This window comes from Elgaria multicarinata, chromosome 3 (genome assembly GCF_023053635.1).
Source record: "Elgaria multicarinata webbii isolate HBS135686 ecotype San Diego chromosome 3, rElgMul1.1.pri, whole genome shotgun sequence".
Taxonomy (NCBI): domain Eukaryota; kingdom Metazoa; phylum Chordata; class Lepidosauria; order Squamata; family Anguidae; genus Elgaria; species Elgaria multicarinata.
In genome coordinates this window covers 80259863-80281825 of record NC_086173.1, presented here as the reverse complement: position 1 = coordinate 80281825, position 21963 = coordinate 80259863, and the positions used below count along the sequence as shown (strand labels likewise).

At 39.5% G+C, this 21963-nt stretch overlaps 1 protein-coding gene across 1 annotated transcript in view; it reads left to right on the top strand.

The window, feature by feature from the left end:
• The window catches only part of SLC22A4 (solute carrier family 22 member 4), a 58516-nt gene that overhangs the window by 28699 nt on the left and 7854 nt on the right, over positions 1-21963 (top strand). Inside the window, exons 4-7 of the mRNA XM_063120703.1 lie at positions 6645-6816; positions 13783-13909; positions 19803-19900; positions 21551-21765. Of these exons, the coding sequence (XP_062976773.1) occupies positions 6645-6816; positions 13783-13909; positions 19803-19900; positions 21551-21765 (612 nt within the window). The remainder of the gene's footprint in view (positions 1-6644; positions 6817-13782; positions 13910-19802; positions 19901-21550; positions 21766-21963) is intronic.

Here is a 21963-nt window from a genome sequence, read left to right as displayed (position 1 = left end):
CAGTTGTTTCCTAGGGGAATTGGGGGGAGGGGGAAACAATTTCAGAAAAACTATGCAATGTTTTTTTTTAAGCATGCTGGGTAGTCGGAAGCCTCCAAGGGGTTGGTGCTTCACATCTCCCATTCTGCAGTTTAGCTAGATGATTTTTGCCCATCTAGCAGAGACTTTGGGAAGGTGGAGGGAAGGAGGCTGTTTCTCAGATTGTTCTCTAAATGTATTATGTATAACTTAGTTTGCTAACAAAATGATTAAAATTAAAAAAAATTAAAAGTAAAGTCAGTACATTTGTAATTATTGTTTGAATAAACAATAATTGTAATGATTAAAGGTTTTATAACTGAGGCAGAGTTCCCTAATGATAAGGTCTAACTTTATTAAAAACTTTTACAGTGAGTTCCATAGTCCCAAACTTCAAAGTGTTTGTTTGTTTGTTATAAAAAGAAACATAAGTGCAGTAACCTACATTGTCCCATTGCATGTGGCAGCATAACCTGAGTGTTTGAGGATTTTAGAACTACATTGATTGACTGCCCAGAATTAAACAACTCTAAATTAAACAAACCCAAATGATCAATAAATAAATATTTTCTTCACTTATTATGATATGGTGACTTTAGTCATATGTTGGGAAATGGAGCATGACTTGGAGGCGGAGCATCCCTAAATGTCTCGCCGTAAAAAATACGTTAGATCCAAAGTTTTAATAAGGAATGAAAGAAATAACTATACTGGGAATTTTACAGAGAGGGTTAAAAACCCTCCTCCCCGTGTCTTCAAAATTTCCAGACATTTTACATCCCTAATTTTATATAAAAGTATTCCGGATTTTTAGAAATTTGTGGGGACTAAAGGCCAAATAGAAATGTATGAAATACAGGAGGATGAGCCTAGTGGCCCCATCAAGAGTATCTGGATTAAAATAAATGGGGCAAGGAATAAAAGGAACATGATAGTCGGAGTATACTACTGACCACCCAATCAGGGAGAAGAGGAGGATGAAACTTTTGAAAAGCAAATTTCTAGTGTTTCAAGGAAGTACGATGTAGTAGTGATGGGGGACTTCAATTACCCCGATATCTGTTGGGGGACAAATTCTGCCAAAAGTGGCCCTTCCAAGAAATTCCTGACATGTGTAGGTGATAATTTTCTGCTACAGAAAGTGGAGGAAGGAACTAGAGGATCAGCTATCCTTGACTTGATACTGACTAATAGGGACGACTTAGTGGATAAAGTGACAGCTACGGGAACTCTGGGGGAAAGTGACTACGTCATACTTGAATTCTTGATTTTAAAGGAACCAAAAGCTGAGTGTAGCCAGACATGTACTCTGGATTTTAGGGAAGCTGATTTTAATAAACTCAGAACTATGATAAGTAAGGTCCCATGGCAAGTGGCCCTAATGAGAAAAGGAGTCTAAGATGGGTGGGAGTTTTTTTTAAAAGTAAATTTTAAAGGCACAATTACAAACAGTTCCAACAAGGAAAAAAGATAGAAGACAACAGAAGAAACCAATGTGGCTTCACAAAAAAATTAAAGGTGACCTGAAAATAAAAAAGGATACATATAGGAAGTAGAAGGAAGGCCAGGCTACAAAAGACGAGTACAGACAGGCAGCACAGAAGTGCCAAAATGGCGTCAGGAAGGCTAAAGCTGAGAATGAGCTGAAACTAGCGAGGGATGCTAAAAGCAATAAAAAGGCTTTCTTCAGATACATGAACAGTAAAAGACAGAGGAAAGAAATGGTGGTTCAACTGCTTAATGAGGATGGTAAATTGATAACAGATGACAAAGAAAAGGCTGAAGTGCTCAATTCCTACTTTGGCTCAGTCTTCTCCCAAAAGCAGGTCTATGACCCCCCTGGAAAAAGTGAAGTACAAGCTAAAAAGGCAGGATTGCAGTTTGAGATTGATAAACAAATGGTCAAGGAACACCTAATTTCTTTGAACGAGTTCAAATCTCCAGGACCCAATGAGCTGCATCCTAGAGTAATAAAGGAGCCGGCAGAAGAACTCTCAAAACCACTGTTTATTATCTTTGCAAAATCATGGAAGACGGGTGAGGTGCCTGACGACTGGAGGAGGGCTAATGTCCGTTTCTTCAAAAAGAAGGAACCTGAGAGCTACATCCATCCCTGGGAAAATTTTGGATCAGATAATAAAGAAGTCAATCTGTAAGCACCTTGAAAATAATGCAGTGATTACCAGAAGCCAGCATGGATTTGTCAAGAACAAATCCTGTCAGACTAATCTGATCTCATTTTTTGATCGGGTAACCTCCCTTGTGGACTGTGGAAATGCTGTGGACATAATATATCTTGACTTCAGCAAAGCTTTTGACAAAGTGCCCATGATATCTGATTAACAAACTAGTTAAAAGTGGGCTAGATGGAACAACTATTAGGTGGATCCACAGTTGGCTACAGAATCGGACTCAAAGAGTGCTTATACTGAGGAGAGGTAACGAGTGGGGTACCACAGGGCTCAGTCCTGGGCCCAGTGCTCTTCAACATTTTTAATTAATGATTTGGACGAAGAGGTGCAGGGAACGCTTATCAAATTTGCAGATGACACAAAATTGGGTGGGATAACTAATGCCCCGGAAGACAGAAAAAACTTCAAAGTGATCTTGATGGGCTGGAGCGCTGGGCTGAAAACAACAGAATGAAATTTAATAGGGATAAATGCCAAGTCCTACACCTAGGAAAAATAAACCAAATTCACAGTTACAAGATGGGGGATACTTGGCTCAGTAATACTACAAATGGGAAGGATCTTGGAGTTGTTGTAGTTCACAAGCTGAATATGAGCCAACAGTGTGATGTAGCTGCAAAAAAAGCAAATGCTTTTTTGGGCTGCATTAATAGAAGTATAGCTTCCAAGTTGGGCGAGGTACTGGTTCCCCTCTCTTTGGCACTGGTTAGGCCTCATCTTGAGTTTTGTGTCCAGTTCTGGGCACCATACTTCAACAAAGATGCAGACAAGCTAGAGCGTGTTCAGAGGAGGGCAATGAGGATGATCAGGGGTCTGGAAACAAAGCCCTATGAGGAGAGACTGAAACAACTGGGCATGTTTAGCCTGGAAAATAGAAGATTGAGGGGAGACATGATAGCACTCTTCAACTACTTGAAAGGTTGTCACCGGCTGGATAGCAGGAAAAACGTCCTGACTGTTAGAGCAGTACGACAATGGAACCAATTGCCCAGGGAGGTCATGGGCTCTCTCACACTAGAGGCATTCAAGAGGCAGCTGGACAGCCATGCTTTAAGGTAGATTCCTGCATTGAGCAGGGGGTTGGACTTGATGTCCTTATAGACCCCTTCCAACTCTACTATTCTATGATTCTATGAACACATTGTTATTTTAAAAATCATTTTAAAAGAAAATATTTTACAATCCATTTTTTTAAAAAAAACAAATGAAAAAGATCTTTGGGGGGGGGCGGTTTCCAGGCCTTTAACATCTTTACTCATACATCTAGGATTTACTTTAAGCCATGTGGCTTAAGGAACTGCTTTTCTTAGAAACACAAGTTACCCTTGGATGCACAGCTCTAGCTATGCTGTCCTTTGGATCTCAGTCAAAGTCTGTATCCTTCTATGAACAGTGTAATTGGGTTTGCTGCATTTCATTGGCCTTGTTAAAATAGGCCAATGGAAACTGTGATTTAAGTGCTTTAGACTAGGAGTACTTAGTCAGTGGACGTAATAGGTAATTAAACAGGTAATTAAAACAAAACAAAATTTGTTTTAAATGAGTACCTGGATGAAGGTAGGTGTTTGTGTGTGTAGATCTTTTTTTCCTTTTTTTTTTTTTTTTGCCATTCATGTGAGACATCCAGAATTCACTGTTAGCTCTTTGTAAAAAATAATAATAGTGGTCATTTGAAATTTAGATTCAGTAACAAAACCTGCTGCTGGACTTAAGATCCTAAAGACATTGTTTAAAATCTCATGACCAGAGGAATGTATTTAGGCATTTTATTTCCCATAAATTAACTGAGAGATTGTTTGCAGAATTGATGAAAATAGTGAACAAGTTGCTGCACTTTAGTTGGATAAGGAAATCTTATCAAGATTTATAAATGGATTCATACCATGGCTTTCTTTCAGGAGTGGGGAGACCTATCGGGATGAGATTACTATGAAAGGTAGACTGATATATAGGTCCAATATGCATTGGATTCCCTAGTCTACCATACATCTGACAAACTCACTTTTGAACTTGCTGAGTGTTTGAATGGAAGATAGTAATGTGACTCCATCTTTACAGAAACGAATACATGATATTGTGGGTGAATAAGTAACAATGGCAAGAATGGAGGAGGGGTGCAATTAGTCACCACGCTGCTCCCATTTGTCACAGATTGCTGCATTTGCTATCTTTTTATTTAATTTAATTTAATTATATTTCTTTACTGCCCAATAGCCACAGCTTTCTGGACAGTTCACTAAACCAAACTATAGAATACAATACCGTAATAAAAGATCACGTTAAAACATTTTAAACAGAACAAAAGCTTAAGTAAAAGCCAGTAGCAGTGTAAATATTTTAAAACACACTCACATTTTTTTAAAAACTGAAAAACAAAAAAGAGAATAAAAAGGTCTTTACTTGGCACCAACTAACACCTCACCCCCCAACACATATACACAGAGTAGGCACCAGGTAAGCCTCATTGGACAAGTGCACTTGGACAAGGGCTTCTGAAAATGACCGTAAGGTCTGGGCAGATATATAGATATATATGAAGGAACAACCCTCCAAGTAACCTGGCCTCAAATAATTTAAACTGTTAAAACTTAATACCAGTACTTAGAGTTGGGTTTGATAACGGACTGGAAGCCAGTGCAGATCACAAAAACCTGGCATAATATGATCATATCACCTAATCCCCGTTAAAAATTTCACTGCTCTATTTTGAACCAACTGAAGTTTCCGAACCATTTTCAAAGGTAGCCCTGCATATAACACATTGTAGTAATCTACATAAGAGGTTACCAGAGACTGGTAATTAATCCATTTAAATTGGCATAAACGTGCATATGAGTAAAAACACTAATTCTAAAGCAAAAGCATTCATTCTTTGCATTTAAATTATTATTATTATTATTATTATTTATTTATATAGCACCATCAATGTACATGGTGCTGTACAGAGTAAAACAGTAAATAGCAAGGATGCACCTCTCTTGTAGTAAATCACATTTACTAGGGTGACCATACGGAAAGGAGGACAAGGCTCCTGTATCTTTAACAGCTGTATAAAAGAGGGAATAACACCTGCTGAAATTCCCTTTTCTATGCAACTGTTAAAGTTACAGGAGCCCTGTCCTCGTTTCCATGTGGTCAACCTACATTTTCCCCTCCGTGTGAGAAAAAGTGAAATGCCATCCATGATTTTTATTGGTACTTGTATTAAAAGGGATAGTTTTTAAAATCTTGTGCTGAGCAGGCCACCTTTTTATGTAATTAATTTTAAAAAATCAATAAAAACTGTTTTTTTATATAAAACTATGAGTAATGTAGAGAATTGATTTTTTCTCCTCTCTTCCCCAGTAATACTCAGTGAAGCTGATTTGCAGTAGGTTTAAGGACCAATAAAAAACCCTAGTACTTCACACAATAAGCTGGTTCGCACATCACGCTAAGCCACCCTGAGAATAAGCCATGATGGGTTGGTGACTTGTCCATTACACACGACAGGCAACTCTAGCCATTCCCAACAACCCATGATAAAATGCCATGCCGGGTTCAGACGTCACAACAAACCACCCTAAATCCTTCTACAAGCCATGTGTTCTCAGCATGGTTTGTTTACAAAAATCAACAACCCATGATAGAAATACCACCTGAGGTTCAGATGTTATAGTAACAATAATAATCCATGGTGGCTTAGTGTGTTGTGCAAACCAGATCAATCCATCATTAACTTATGGAATTCATAGGGTATGTTGATGGTCGCTAGCTTCGATGAGTTGGGATTTTTTTTAAAAAAAAAAAAGATTATACAAATTCATGGTGAATAGATCTGTCAGCGCTCCTTAGTTAAATGGAGCCTCCATATTGTCAAATTGTGGGTGCTGCAGACAAATGTAATGACCATCATTTTCATACCCTGCTTGTGATTGCCTAGAAATGGGAACCTGTAGCCTTACAGATGTTAGACTACAGCTCCCATCAGCTGCAGCCAACATGACCAATGGTCAGGTTGTTGGAAATTGTAGTCCAATTTCTGGAGGACTACAGGTTCCTCAACCATGGCCTAGAGGTATATGACTGGCTCTTGTTGGATTCTTATGTGACCAGTTAGATTGGTCAAATCTAGCAAAGGCAATTCCATTATTTTTATTGCTGTTGAAACATATTCTCACTAATAATAATGGCTGTTTGATAATCCCCTCCAACATACCTGATTTTTCTCCCTCCACCACCAAAGTTACATCATAACTTAAACATTAAGCAACAGTTAGATCAGGAGAATTCTTTAACTAGGCTTGTTTTAAGCGTACTCTAATTTTGGTCCATGCTGTAGGACAAATGGCTCCATTTTAAAGGCTGTATTTATTTTTCAAAATGCAATAAAATATTTTGGGTAACTTTAAAAAAAGAGTTAAGATGCTAACCCACACTCCTTGTTTTGAACAGGCACAGAAATTCTTGGCAAATCAGTTCGTATTATATTCTCTACATTAGGAGTTTGCATATTTTTTGCAATTGGCTACATGTTGCTGCCACTATTTGCTTACTTCATCAGAGACTGGCGGATGCTGCTACTGGCTCTTACTGTACCTGGGGTGTGCTGCGTTCCACTGTGGTGGTGAGTTTAACAATTTTGAAAGGTGTTCAGCTTCAGAAACGTCCCCTCTGTAGCTGATAACCTTCAACTTGCATTGTTATATAACCAGCTGGATTTTTACAGCCTTTGGTTGCTGTGAATATATTTTTCCCCTCTGGCATTTTGGTTGTAAAGAGCAGAGAACAGTCTTGAACATCAAACAAGTTCTCATTAGATAAATAATCTTTATCTTGAGCCCAACTGACTCTGCTGGTTTAGCTGAACGCATCCTGTTCTGGCGCTCCAGCGCTATTTAGACATTCTTTCTGGGTTATTATATTCTTTGACTTCTAACCTTTTAAATTGCCTTTTTTTGAATCTTGATTATTACTAGATGAACTCTCTTGTACAACCTTTCCCTTTCTTAATCTTCTTCCGTCCCCATTTTCTCTGTGGGTGCAACTACAAATCTTACTGACAGGTAAAGTGCATAATGTAGGTCACATTCTTTTTTAAGCACAGTCATAGAAAAGCAGTGTGTTTAAATCTATACCGCTTTTTCTGATTCATATTACATAACTTCAGTCGGATACCTGCTATATATTGGGCATCTATCTGCTGGATCTACATAACCATGTTCACAATAGCTTTGACATGTCTAGGCAGAGTGAGGGATAGGGAAAGGCATTGTAAGAAAAGCAAATTCATCTCTTGGAATTGTTCTACCCCCATAAAACCACAGAATGACCTAATAATTCTTGTGTTATTGCAAGAAACACAGGATGGAATGGGGACATTGGAGGGAATTTTTTTAGGTATTTGCTCCTCTGTTTGAGCTCTTTGGTGTGTGATCTTCAGTTTCTCCAATGTAGGCTTTAAAACACCTTATAGTCCTATTAATGTGTCACACACATGTCAGCACTCATGTGTTGAAGTAGGCATGAGGCTGTACTGTTGGCCGTGTCCCAAAGTTGTGTGCCTGGCCCAGCCCTGCCTTTCCCCACCAATGTCTGTGCATTGAGTGTGAATGTCTGTAAAGGAACCCCTAATGTTTAGAATCTCTATGCATGTGTAGGAGATCCTTTGCAATGTCCATGCTCTGCACAGATGTTGGGGGTGGGGCTATCCCAGAGATGCAACCTCAGTAGTGGAGCCTAGAGCATGGCTCCACTTCACCTCTTCCCCAATGCCCATGTAATGCAGGAATAGAGCTATAGTGCATTCCTCCTGTCTGCATTCTTATCTTCACTACCAGCATCGTAGTGTTGTTAAATATTTAAGTAGTAATCATTCTTCATTCGTCCTACAGATGGTGCCTGTTCCAAATACCATGAATGCCAGTAAGCGCCCTGCCCCCCAGCTAATCTTTTTTTTTAAAAAAAAAAAACTCAACTAAAAACGCTATTATGTAATACTGTGAAACTGGGCTATACAACTCAAATGTCTCTTAGGGACACTTTTACACTTCTATTATATCAAGAAGGCCACATCACTGTTAACTGTTGGAAAGCATTTTTATTAAAAACTTAAAACTGTGTTCTAAACATGCATGTTCTCTCTCTCTCTCTCTCTCTCTCTCTCTCTCTCTCTCTCTCTCTCTCTCTCTTTGCACCACTACAGGTTTCTCTGAATCACTCTTTCTGCTTAGCCTCTCGCCTTCTCTTTCATCACCCCATAGACCTCTTTCTTTCTTTACTCCACAATGCATGCTCCTTTCCCTTCCTTTTCACCAACCACAGGTCTGCATTCCCATTAGGCCTCTCTGTCTTTGTATTATGCACCAACCAGTCTCTCTATATAATTCCTCTTTTCATCTCTGTTACCCTCACTCTTTTTTCTCTGCACTTCCCTCTCTCTCATTTCACACAGTGATAGTGGGTAGTGTACATGGTCAGCTGGCTCGAAAAAGTAAGTGCAAATTTTGCCATGCTCCCCAGAGGGAGAGGAGAAGCAATCCTGACCTATGGCTATAGGCATTCACCCCTCCAAACTCCCATTTTTAAGGGTTTGAATGGGCTTTAGATAATCTCACTAAAAGATGATAAAGGCCATAAACAGTATTTGAAATTCCCTAAGAGATCTCAATCAACTTGCGGATTGACGTTACGCAAGAAACTTCTGTTTTGGGAGTTTATAGTTCTGTTTTGAAAATTATGTGTGCCTTTTTTACTTGTTTGCTTGAAATAACAATTCAGCAATGGGCTATGACATCACACTGACTTTTGGTGCCTCATATGTTATTAGTGACTATAGAACTACTCCAAACCTCTTTGCTTAGTCCAAGAATTGAGTGACTTTCCATTAAAATATCATTTTCTTGCAAAGATCTATTTCACTAACATGAACACATGAATTTCAGCGCTTAGGATCATTAGGGGACCTGTGTATTTTGAAAAGGTATTTAAGAACCTGCTGCTCTGTTAAGAAGGTAAAGACCTATTTTTTCTTGCTAGGCATGAGGAAATGTGTATCGTCAGTCTCTTCTCCAGCCATGCTTCACTCTTCCCAGTCTTACTTAGCTTCCCACTTTGGCTGCTAAAACAAAAATATTTTGTTATAATCTGTGCTTTCCAGTCTGCCAATCAGTTTTCCAAAGTATTGCAAGATTGCACAATGGAGCTGACTGTTAGAGATTAGAAATGTGCATTGGGGTTGACCTGACTTCCTGAAATGCCGTTATGTGTTAGTGTTTATTCTACAGAGAAAAAAATGAGAAAATTATATTCAAAACTCTTTTACTTACCACATGCATTTTTAATATGGTAGTTGCACTATAGAGCTTTTCTTCTTTCCCTTTATTAATTTTCCTTTCCACTACATTTTCTTACATATACTTCTCTTTCTTATATCCTGCTCCTTGGGTTTTTTTTAAATCTTAATTGAGCTTGTAGCTATCCTGTGTCCATATGATTCAGCAGCTACAAACTTAAGGGAGACCATTTTTTTGTAAAGTCACAGGTATATTTAGCAAGCCACCAAAAAAAGGTTCGTTTTTGTTTCCCTGTTTCGGCAGACAAAGAACACAATATTGAAGGGGACCCAGCTATGATTTTTGCTCCCAGTTTGTCTGAGACACATTAGCTTGCTGAATCAGACTAGAAGAGTATTTAAGCCAGGAGCCCTCAATACGGTGGCTGCAGGGCCATGGTACCTGCAGTGAACTCCAATGGGGCCCATGAAGCTCTCTGCCACCTGTGACCTTCAAAAAATTATTTTCAAAAAATAATAATTTGAAAACCATTAGGGCTTGCATGTTTTTATTCCTGTTCCTGGTGCTAATCTTGAGAGGTAAATTCTGGTTTGTATTAATAGTATTAATCAGGCTGCAGGAAGCTGATGCCTCACCAGTAGACTTTGAGTTGAGTAGCCACATTTTTAGGCAAAGAGAGCAAAGTGCTCTCCCTTTTATTTAGTTTTGTGTATTGCCTGCACTCTTCTCTCATGTTCTTTCCAGTATAAAATCAGTTCATTCTTAAACTTGACCATTCCAACACTCGCTAACTCCCACATGCATGTGCACAAAACTCCCCCTTTCTCTCTTAACTGTTCTCAGTTATTTGACTTCTGGAACTCATTTCTTTTATGCCTTTTAAAAATTAGTACAAATTTAAACAAATTCTCCTTTAACTTCTGGCTGGTTATGTGGTTTCAGTGTGAAAAAAGAACAAAAAGTATATGATATTAAGAAGCCTGTTCATGTGTCCTTGACCTGTTGAAATAGCATATAATGAGGCGGCAGGGGTGGGGGAGACACTGTTGCACTTAGGTTGTTGCTCAGAGGGTGGCTCTGTAAAGTAAATTATACCAAACCCCAAAGATCCTCCATTGCTTTTCATATAGATCCTAATCTATAAAATTATATCTCGTTGATTAACCTCCCTTGTTATAATCAGATACCAACAAAAATGTATTTTTATAGCTCTAAATAAAGTATATACTTTAAATATCAGTGAAATGCCTTATTGTTACTATTTTTCTCCTTTATATTAAATTAATAAATACATGGGACATGATTCTTCCCTGTGGACACATAGGGAGACCCATAGGGTATAGAGCTCTGCTTCTCCTCGGATATACCCCCTTGGTGTGTACGCGGGAGCACACCAGGCTGTTATAGGAAATAGGGTGCTTTTGTGTGGCTTCCATATCCTTGTTCTGCCTCCCCTCTTTAGCTCAGCTAATGAACCAAAACTCACGTTCATTGAAAAAGTGAATTATGGAGAGCTGGATTGGAAAATAGGGATATACACACACATGCTCTGTAAGGGCTTGGTACTGTACTTTTGCACATGCTCAGGAACACATACTGAGGGTGGGGTGGCAGAACTGGGCTAGTCTACTATAGAGATTTCCCTGCAGGTACTGTTCCTGAACAAGTAAGTGTCAGGCCCATGAAATAAAGCTTTTATGATATTTTTTCAGTGCTGGTTTGCTGTAAAGTTGATTCCAATTTAAATACCATCTTTATATAGATATTGAAATATTTAAAAGTCAATAATTACAGCGCAAACCCAGTTGTCTTCCTTGCAACAGAAATCTCAATATTCTGCACTCTTACACACACTTCACTGGGAGTAAGCCCTGCTGAGATCAGTGGGATATGCTTCTGGGTACACTTAAGTAGGGTGCTGTTGCTGATTTTAAAATTCTTAATCAGTACTAACGTATTTATTTTATTGTTAGCCACTTTGGGGGTAGCATTTGATTGAAAGATGACATATGAATTAAATAACTAATTCAGAAGGAAAATAATGGTTCTTTTAAATTTCCATTGAAAATGTGGCAATGAAAAGCTATTGGTTGAAAGCCCATTATTTCTGACCAGGTCAAAGAGCACTTGGTGGAAATTGTATTTTCCTTTAGCAGTCATGGGTGACATTTCCTTCTTTTTAGAGCCTGCTAGTAATGTATTCAACAGAGATTACACAATGCCTGCCAGAACTATTGATCCTTAGCATCCCCGTTCCATAGTTTGGCTTTGTTGTGTACCATGTTAAAAGTTCCTATGGTTGGCAAGTAAATATTAATTACAAAAAATCAGTGGCACAGTGTTTTGTCACTGATCCCTGGCATGTCAGGGGCAAGCCCTGATTTGGCCCAGATAAATCCTTTGTGTGACGCAGCCTACAACACAGGGAAAGGTGACCAGGGCTGTTAAGTGTTGTTGTGGTACAGGTAGCGATCAGATCAAGTTCTGGTGTTACCAGAAGGGGCTGTCCTTTTGTGCCAGCACTATGACGCTTATCACCAATCTGGTGTGAATTGAGTAATCCTAGTGCAGGAACATAAAAGGATTTGAAATATTCTCCATGAACAAAGTATTATTGTGTCACAACATCTACTGGAGTGAAAACATTCTTTTTGCTATCAAAATCTTGAGTAAAATTAACAGTTCATATGAAGTTTGCATTGGGCATTCTATATCTTTTATTTCTTTTGTAAAGGAATTAACTTGTGCGTTTATCTCCAGCATTACAAAAACACTAGTTTCTTATCACTGATTCAGGTCTTTCAACAGACATCAGGTTATCTAATTCCTGATGTGTTTTCCTGGGGACAGATTCCACTAAGAAAACAAAGCCACTACATATAAAAGATAAACAACAAATTATAATGAAGGAGTAAGGACATGCGCTTGGATTAATCCCCTACTCAAGTCCTGGGTAATCACACTTGAATCTTGCTTGTGAAACAGTCATGTCCACAAGATGGCACTGCTGTTATTTTCTCACCTTGCATATCAGACTTGCGTTCTCTTTTAAGTTGTGTTTAGATGACAGCTTTTCAAAAAAATGGGAGCTGTCATTCATCTTTGAAATTCCACATAATTCCACATTGCAGAGGGTTGGACTACATGATTCTTGTGGTCCCTTAACAATTCTATGATTCTACGATTCCTGTTGAGATGTAGTTTTGTAGGTTTTCTCACCACTTTAAACAATGCCTTGGAAAAGTCAAAGCAAGCTCTTCCTTCATATTGTAACTAGCATTGGTGTGTACACACACTGTACCTGAAATGTGTTTGGATATATGTTTCATTTTATATGTAAGGAGAAGCATTTATAGACATATGTGCTCATGAAGCTCATTTCTACGTTGCATGTGTTCATCCGTACCATGCCACTGATGTTTAATCAGGGATCACAAGATACTAGACTAGAGGTATAATATCTGTACACAGCCTTCATAATGGTTGATTGTTGTACATTAACATTGCTTCAGATATGAGCATGTTTACTTGGAACTAAGTTTCACTGAAATTAATATTAACTTCCAGGAAAATGTGCTTTAAAATTGGGCTATAAATTGTATTTTAGACTCTACCTTTTAACATAATTACATTAATTCTAAAGCTTTGATGTGTTTCATTCTATTGCTGAAGAACTCATCTTTTTTGTTTAGCATAAAAATAATTAAGGAACACCTTATTGGCTTATTTTTTAAAAATCTCTGACATACTTATCCTAATATATGCATTTATTCATAGAATACCCCAATCCAGGGGATTACATGCATGAAAAGATACCAAACACAAAGTTGTTATGATGAATTAGAAGAGGCAGCCATATGTATGTATTCATATATCTACTCTTTTCACATAGAAAGTGGTGCAGTGTGTGTGAGGAGGTCTAGTTTTTCCACACGAGTGCATGACTAAGAAGAGCAAAACCTTCTTCACTGAGTTCTGCTGCTTAAAGCACTTTTCTCTCAGTTAACCTCTGATACCAATAGTGAGCAGGGCTGGGAAGAAAAGTACTTGAAGGAGAAGAGTGCAGTGAGATAAGGAGAGTTTAGCTCCCCTCACCATCATGCTTCTTTTCGTGTCAAAAACAGACCCCACATCTTGCTCTGTCTGCAAACAGGGCAGACACAGGAATAAACACATCTACACTGGCACTGGCCCTCAAACTCCCAACTAAGGAAACAATCAGCTAGTGAGGATTCTTTCAACCAGCTTGTTGGTAGTTGCTGTGAAAATATCAACTGGATTATTTGAATTTATTGCAGGCTTATCCCTGAGTCTCCCCGGTGGTTGATCTCTCAAGCAAGATTTGAGGAAGCTGAAATAATTATTCGGAAGGCAGCAAAAATGAATGGGATTCCAGCCCCAGCATTACTTTTAGATCCTAGGGAGGTAAATATGATATTCATGTGCTTGTATATCTGTGCTATTATTTTACTTAGTGCAAACCAGTAGAGTAACAGGCCCCAATTAAAACACCTGGCATATTAATAAACATAAACATACTTGGCACTGGAAGCTAAATAAGGCAATTGGTGGCTCACATGCACCAGTGCTTACACCCAGGCTAATTATTACTGTAGCAGCAAGAACTCTTCATTTGCTGAGAGACTGACGTGTCTCAAAGCAAGGCTGTTCTGGTATTAATGGAAAGATTTTTGAAAGTATTGAACAAGTAAGTGGCAAGGAGGGTAAAACAGCCACCTGTATCTATCTATTGCCCCCTTGAGTACAATCTGTCACAAGCAGAGCGTGAGAGCAAACAAGGTGCTTGTACCATGAATTCAAGCCTGATTGTTCTACCTAAATGATTTATTAAATCTAGCTAGCTTAGATTAGTAAGGCCAATCAAACCTAGGTGAAAATGTCTTTGTCAAGGGTTGGCTTGGAGCTTCTTGATTTCTGCTGTTTCTTTTGTGCTTGCCAGTTGTGCAGGACACCTGCAGCTGAGTCTAGGCTTTGCCAGTGACATTACTACATCTTCAGTCTTGCCTGAAATGCCACAATGACTCTATACCGTAATCACATCTGTGGACCTTACCACTATAACCAAGCATGCCATCAGTGCTATTTGGACAACTGTGTTATGGGCTTCCCACCTTTCTGTTATGCTTAACAACTATTATTATTATTATTATTTGCATTTTTATACCGCCCAATAGCCAAAGCTCCCTGGGCGGTTCACAAAAACGAAAACAATTCAAAGTATAAAACAAACAGTATAAAAACATGATATAAAATACACATTAAAACGAATTAAAACATACCATACATGATTAAAACATCCTGAAAACATTCTAAAATTTCACTGGATAGGCCTTCCGGAATAGATCAGTCTTTATTGCTTTTTTAAATTCTAAAAGACTGTCAAGTTGACAAATCTCCTCCGGCAGGCCATTCCACAGTCCGGGAGCAGTGGAAGAAAAGGTCCTCTGGGTAACAGTTGTTAATCTAGTTTTTGCTAGCTTAAGTGGATTCTTCCCAGAGGACCTGAGTGTGCAGAGCGGATTGTACGGGAGAAGGCAATCCCGCAGGTAGCCTGGACCCAAACCATGTAGGGCTTTCAAGGTGATAACCAACACTTTGTACTTTGCCCGTAAACAAATCGGCAGCCAGTGAAGAGATTTTAAAACTGGTGTAATGTGGTCACCCCTAGGTGTACCAGTGACCAGCCTGGCTGTGATATTTTGGACTAATTGAAGTTTCCTTAATTAAAAGTTGCAAGATAGCTTTATGCAGCCTTGCCATTTGCCTCTACATGTGAGCACCTGAGTAGTTTACTGCATCTGACCTTGCTTTGGCAACAGCAATTTCTATAGCGCTTCGTTATGGTATAGGGGTTGAACTTGTGGCGCATTACCTCATCTAACATTGAACAGCCTCTAGCCCTTTAACACTTGAAGTGGTCTAGAGAGAAAATGTGCAGCCTAAAGTTTGTGGCTCTGCATTCGGCACAAAACTGAGAATTGAGGCTGCACGTGTAGCTGCTCTGGCTCTTGCTCTCCTTCCTAACTTTTAAAAGGCTACTGCACGTGCTCTTATTTCTGCTTTACTCTTGCCTAGGTTTAAAGAGCTCTTGTTTCTTTAACACTTAGAGAGAGGGTTGAATGTGATGCTCTCGATATTAGTATTAAACATAGCCATTTTGGAGGTAGCAGTACTGGAGTTCGTTGGAGCAAGGGACAACTGCATTCAAAGTAATTATTTACTAGGGTAACTTTGTGGAGTAGTTACTTTCTCTCCCAACCTTATAATGTATACATGGTTAGAAGGAGACAGCAAAGCAGACAAGCATGTTTAGCTAAAGCAGGGATGGACACAACCCAGACACCTAAGGTCGTCTTGAGCAGTCAACCCAATTCCACATAAAAGGAAACCACCCACATAAATGGGCTCCATCCATTTGTGGTGCCTCCTCCTGCCCACCATGAGTAGTTTTAATATCTTAACTAGATACAATAGCGCTCTACATAGGGCTACCATTGTACCTAGTTCGGAAACTTCAACTAGTTCAAAATATGGCAGCCAGGTTGGTCACCGGTACACCTAGGGGTGACCACATTACACCAACATTAAAATCACTCCACTGGCTGCCAATTAGTTTCCGGGCAAAGTACAAAGTGTTGGTCATTGATGGTGCTATATAAATAATAATAATAATAATAATTTAAAGCCATAAATGGTTTGGGTCCAGGTTACTTGCGGGATCGCCTTCTCCCATATAGTCCGCCCCGCACACTCAGGTCCTCTGGGGTGAACTTACTTCAGTCAGCTAAAACTAGGCTGACATCAGTTTCCCAGAGGACCTTTTCTTCTGTCGCCCCCAAGATTGTGGAATGGCCTGCGGGAGGAGATTCGTAAAATTAACTCTATGTGTGATTTTAAGGCAGCTTTAAAGACTAGCCTTTTCCGGCAGGCCTATCCAGATCAATGTTAAATCATGAATTTTTAAGATGTATTGATTCCTGTTCTAATGTTGTTCCCCGCCTCGATCTAAAAGGAGAGGCGGGTAAGAAATAAATTTATTATTATTATTATTATTATTATTATTATTATTATTATTATTATTATTACAATAGCATGACTTTGAGAGGCTGAACTCTGAACATGATCAAAGTCGTCGTCTCCCCCCCCCCCCCCGTCCTGATGTCTCTGTTTTCTCAGAATCTGCAGGACGCATGCGCATGGCCTTTGGGAGAGGAGGCACTCTGGGCATTCCCAGAACCAGGCCCAACGAAGGGGGGCCGAGGTAGTCCCAGCAGGACTTGGCCGGAGCTGAGCCGCTTACCTCCCCTCCTCGGCGATGCTACACCTCAATGCTCTATTGAGGAGCAGCATTCAGCATCGAGAGGAGGAAAGCTCTTCTCAGAGGACATGGGCACCTGCAGGCCACCAAAGGCATGTTGGGAGGTGTAGTACCGGCATGTAGAGTGGCTGATTTTAAGTAAAGTATCAGTTAGCAAACCAGGTCACAATAATAACAACAACAATATATTTATTCCTTACCCGCCTCTCCCTCTGGATTGAACATAGAATACAAAATATTATAAAATACACAAAACTAATCAATCCGAACTCAGCTCCCACTTTCCTGACCTCTCACTCACTGTCTTTGTTCTCCTTCTACCTGACTTTCTCCAACTGCTACTAATCCCACCCCCCATTCCATTCTAGGCTCAGGTATCAGTCATTCCTTCATTCACTCTTCTGTATCCATGGTATAGTCAGGCTTTTTCATAAAAAACGTAAACTTTATTCAGTAATTCCTGCATCTGTCTTGGGATGTTGTGGTTTAGTTATAACAGAAAAGTGGGGGAGCAGCATAAAAAAATCTCATCAAGTTAAAAGGCCCTGGAAAATAAATAACCCTAAAGCCTGCCTGGGAAAAAGAAATCCATAAGCAGGGTGCCACAACTAAGAAGACCCACTCTACAGTTGTCTCCCACCACACCTCAGATGGTGTTCAAAGATTAATACATTATTCAGGGACCTAGTCTTATGCCTACAACTCCCAGCATGCCTTGGGTGAGAGGGAAGATTTACCAGGCTTTGGCAGCCATCGTCTTGAAATGGCTCACCATCCTGGGCCTGAGGGGAGAGCACCTGGGGCCAGCCTAGCACCAGCGTACCTTGCTAAGTTGTTGTGAGGGTGAGAGAGGAAAAAAGAAACAAATTAAATTCATTTAAAAGTTAACTCACAGGCCTAGCACAGGCCTACTTTAAGATGATTACTTCGCAGACATATATCTTAGGGCAGCAGTCCCTAACCTTTTTGGCACCAGGGACCGGTTTTGTGGAAGACAATTTTTCCATGGACCGGGGTGTGTGTGTGAAGGGGTGGTTTTGGGAAGCCCCCCCCCTCCAGCATCCTGGCTTCACTTCGGCTGGGTGGGCACCCAGCCGAAGTGAAGCCAGGATGCTGGGGCAGGCGGGCGGCTTCGGAATGGCGCACCCAGAAGTTACTCTCCCAGAGTGGCTTCCGGCTGGGCGCACCGTTCCAGAGCCACCCCACCCCACCCCACCGTCCTGTCTTCGCTTCGGCTGGGCAGGCAAGATGGTGCCCCGTGCCCAGGTATGTTGGGGTGGGGGTGGGTGGGGTGGGTGAAAGCAGCTCACCTGCACGGCCCAGTTCCTAACAGGCCACAGACCAGTATTGGTCCGTGGCCCAGGGTTTGGAGACCACTGTCTTAGGGGGCCCAAGCAACACTGGGTATATCAGCTAGTGCATAGATAAATTAAAAGTATCCATAGAGCAATCTTTATTGAGGTTATTCAACATTGTGATATTGCTAACAATATGTGCATGGCAGTCTATACCTGTTCATTTTTCAGTTTGATAAATGAGCAAGTTTATCCCTGTAATTGAAAGAGTTGATAACTTGCAGTTGGAGAAGTAATTCATTTTGTGCATGGGGTTAATATACATATATAACTTGTTGGAATTTTCCCAAATAAAAGGGGTTTATTCCTTGCTACAGAATCTTCCAAGCAGCCAGATCTGGCACACTTGCTCCTTCTACTCAAAAATAATTTTTCAAGGATGAATTGCAAGTGTTTGCTCTTCATCACCCACAAAGGAAAGACAGAATGCACATCTGATCAGCAAACCCCTGTTTGGTACTGTGTTTGCAGAAGAGTATAATTTCATAATATTCTCCAATAAATGTTACATTTTGAGTGCCATACATTTCTGGATAGATTAAATACCAACTAGACATGTCCAAGCATGGGGTAAGAAGCTACTTCTTGAAGAGACCATTTCTGGAACTGAGAATTGATGTCTATGTCCACATCTTGGCCTTTCCGTTTACTTAATACTAAATTGGTTTTGATTCACATGGTGCCTTTTCTTATTGTAGCAGCACATGTATGTATGTTAAGCACTGAACTAAAGCCATCAGGTCTCTTTTTTCCAATGATAATAATTCTGTTAATGCGGTCTGGGCCTAAAAAGATGGGCTGGATTTCTAGCAATGAAAATAGAACTTCAGCTACTGAATAGTATAAAAATGAAATAAAATTTGAAAAATATTTGGATTCTGAACTGTGCCCCAGTTTTGCCATTGCTAAAAAGAAAACTAGAACCATTCAGTTCTAGCCTTTTGTTTGTTTTACACTGAAAATAGCTATTTGCATGCAGTGGACAGGAGTTTACATTTGCTAATGGGTTCACCATTAAGTACGTTTGTATAAAATGACAGAAGGGACAAAAGTAGAGCAAAAACAGTCAAAGCAAAAACATGATGTTATTTCAGCGCTGCCCTTGCTCATGAGTTGGGGATTTCCCTGGGACAAACAACCGATATTCAGCTTGTTTGAACCTTAAATCATGGCTTCAGTTACTTGGACTACCAGCTTGATCAAAATGGCTTCCCATGCCATAATTTGATTTTTGGTAGGGTGACCATATGAAAAGGAGGACAGGGCTCCTGTATCTTTAACGGTTGTATTGAAGAGGGAATTTCAGCAGGTGTCATTTGTATATATGGGGAACCTGGTGAAATTTCCTCTTCATCACAGCAGTTAAAGCTGCAGGTGCCCTGCCCTTTTTTAAATCTGGTCACTCTAGTATAGCTCCTGCACCTTTCACTGTTGTGATGAAGGAGGAATTTCACCAGGTTCTCCATATATACAAATGATACCTGCTAAAATTCCCTTTTCTATGCAACTGTTAAAGATACAGGAGCCCTGTCCTCCTTTTCATATGGTCACCCTAATTTTGGGGTACCCAGGGTTTTAAAGTTTGTTTGTTTTTGGAATTGTTTTCTCTTTCCGCCCTTCTAAGGTAGAAGATTTCAAGGCCAAGCAGCAGCAGGGCATGCTTCTGGACTTGTTCAGAACCCGAAACATTGCAATTATCACTGTCATGTTTCTTCTTTTGTGGTAAGTAACTGGTAAGATTCTAATAAAAGCGCTCACATCCTTAAGAACAGCGAAATGGCTAGCTAGCACAAAATATCTACACCAACTTGAGAAATACCCATGAAAATGGAACACCGGAAAGCCCTTAAACTTTTAAGGTTTGAACAAATGGATACTGTGATGAAATGGGGGAGATTCGATGGCATACCAGTAGAAGACAGGTTATGTGTTTGTGGAGAGCCAGTTCCAGAGGACATAACATACTATGTATTTGACTGCCCCTTATATATAGATATAAGGAAAAGTTATTTAGAGCCTTTTTTAAAGAAAGTGAAATACTGGGGTGCTAAGGAAAAACTGAGTTATTTATTATATTCAACCAACCCATATGTGATACAAAGGGTTGCACTATTTGCAGTGAAAGCTAATAGATGTAGAGCAAAGTTTTTAGATTCTATTGGTGTGTGTTGTTATAAAGATTCAGAGATATAAATGAAATGTCACTGAGAAGCAATTAAAGGTTTCTGTATGTCCGCTGTGCTCCTATCTTACTGTCCTTTTAGTAATGTATGTTATGTTTTTGATAGCTCTAATTTTTAACCATATGTAATTTTTATCATGTATAGTCAAGTATAGTCATGTAAATGTCAAGTTTGTATGTGTTGCAGTGATCTGTGGATTGAGCAATAAACATATTGATTGATTGGTAAGATTCTAAGGGTCATAAGGAGCATTAGACTATCTGATTTAGGCTCAATTTCAGCAGACACCAGATAAACTATCCCTTCATTTCCAACATGTATGCTATCAGATTCCAACAGAACATTTTAATCTATGTACGAAGTTAATTGGTCAAATGGCTCCTTAGTGTGTAAATAGCAGATCGTGAATTATTATTTATGTTGCTAAGTAATCTGTGCATGTCAGAAGATTTATGTGATCATTTTCTACTTCCGTGATATTAAATGCATCTTTTATAGAGTTGTAAGTGATGGTGCTACTGTCCTCAGGCAAGCAAAAGCATCCCAGCAACAAAACTATCTCTGGGCCTTTGCTAATGCTCTTATTTTGAAATAAATTACAAAAAATGTAGCTTTAAAAAAAGACAATCACAGCAGATAACAGCAATTTTAAAAACAACAACAGATCAGCCTACTAAAAATTATTCAGTCTGGTGGATCAAATAAAAACATCTCAACTAAACAGTGAGCAGCCAAAAGAGAAGGGGCCAGATTGAACTCATGAGGCAGGGAGTTCTATCATCTCATAGCAGTTATTTTCCCCATGGCTTTCTTGCACTTGAGCAGACAGCTTCCTTTCCATCAGTTCATATTATTAAAGCTATTAAACTTTCATGAGCATTAACCAGTACAACATGGAAATAAGGGGGGAAGCCACCTATTTTAAAGGGCTATTGAAAAATCTTGACCATTTAAACATTTGGAATCCATTGAAAATGAAAACATTTCTTAGACAGGGTCATAACAAACCCTGGCACTGCATTGAGGATAACAATGTATGTGGGCAATCAGAAGGTTCAGATAATATGGCATATAGTATACACCATTCTTTCTTTGTATTAAATTCTTTCCAAGTATACGTTTGATTGGCTAATACTATGAAAATGAATGGTTTTAATATTTGCTAATCTTTCTCCCTTTTTCCTTTCAGGATGTTTACATCTATTGGCTACTTTGGTCTGTCACTCAACACCCCCAACTTGCACGGAGATGCCTACCTCAATTGTTTCCTGTCAGCAGTAATTGAAGTTCCAGCCTATGTGATTGCTTGGCTTCTCCTCCGAACCATACCTCGACGTTATTCAATATCTGGCACACTCTTCTTGGGAGGAGGGATTATTCTGTTCATTCAGCTGGTACCTCCAAGTATGAACATGCACCAGAACTGTAGATGTATTAACATTTGTCAGTGTTGTATAAGGACTCTAGTAAAGGATTGAATACTGGAAAAGATACATATGAACTAGACATCCAAGAGTTATGTTGAACTCTGTGGGGCTGTTAGCACAACATACTAACCCATACAGTTGTTTTGAACCATGAGGTTTTTGGTGTGTGTGTTTT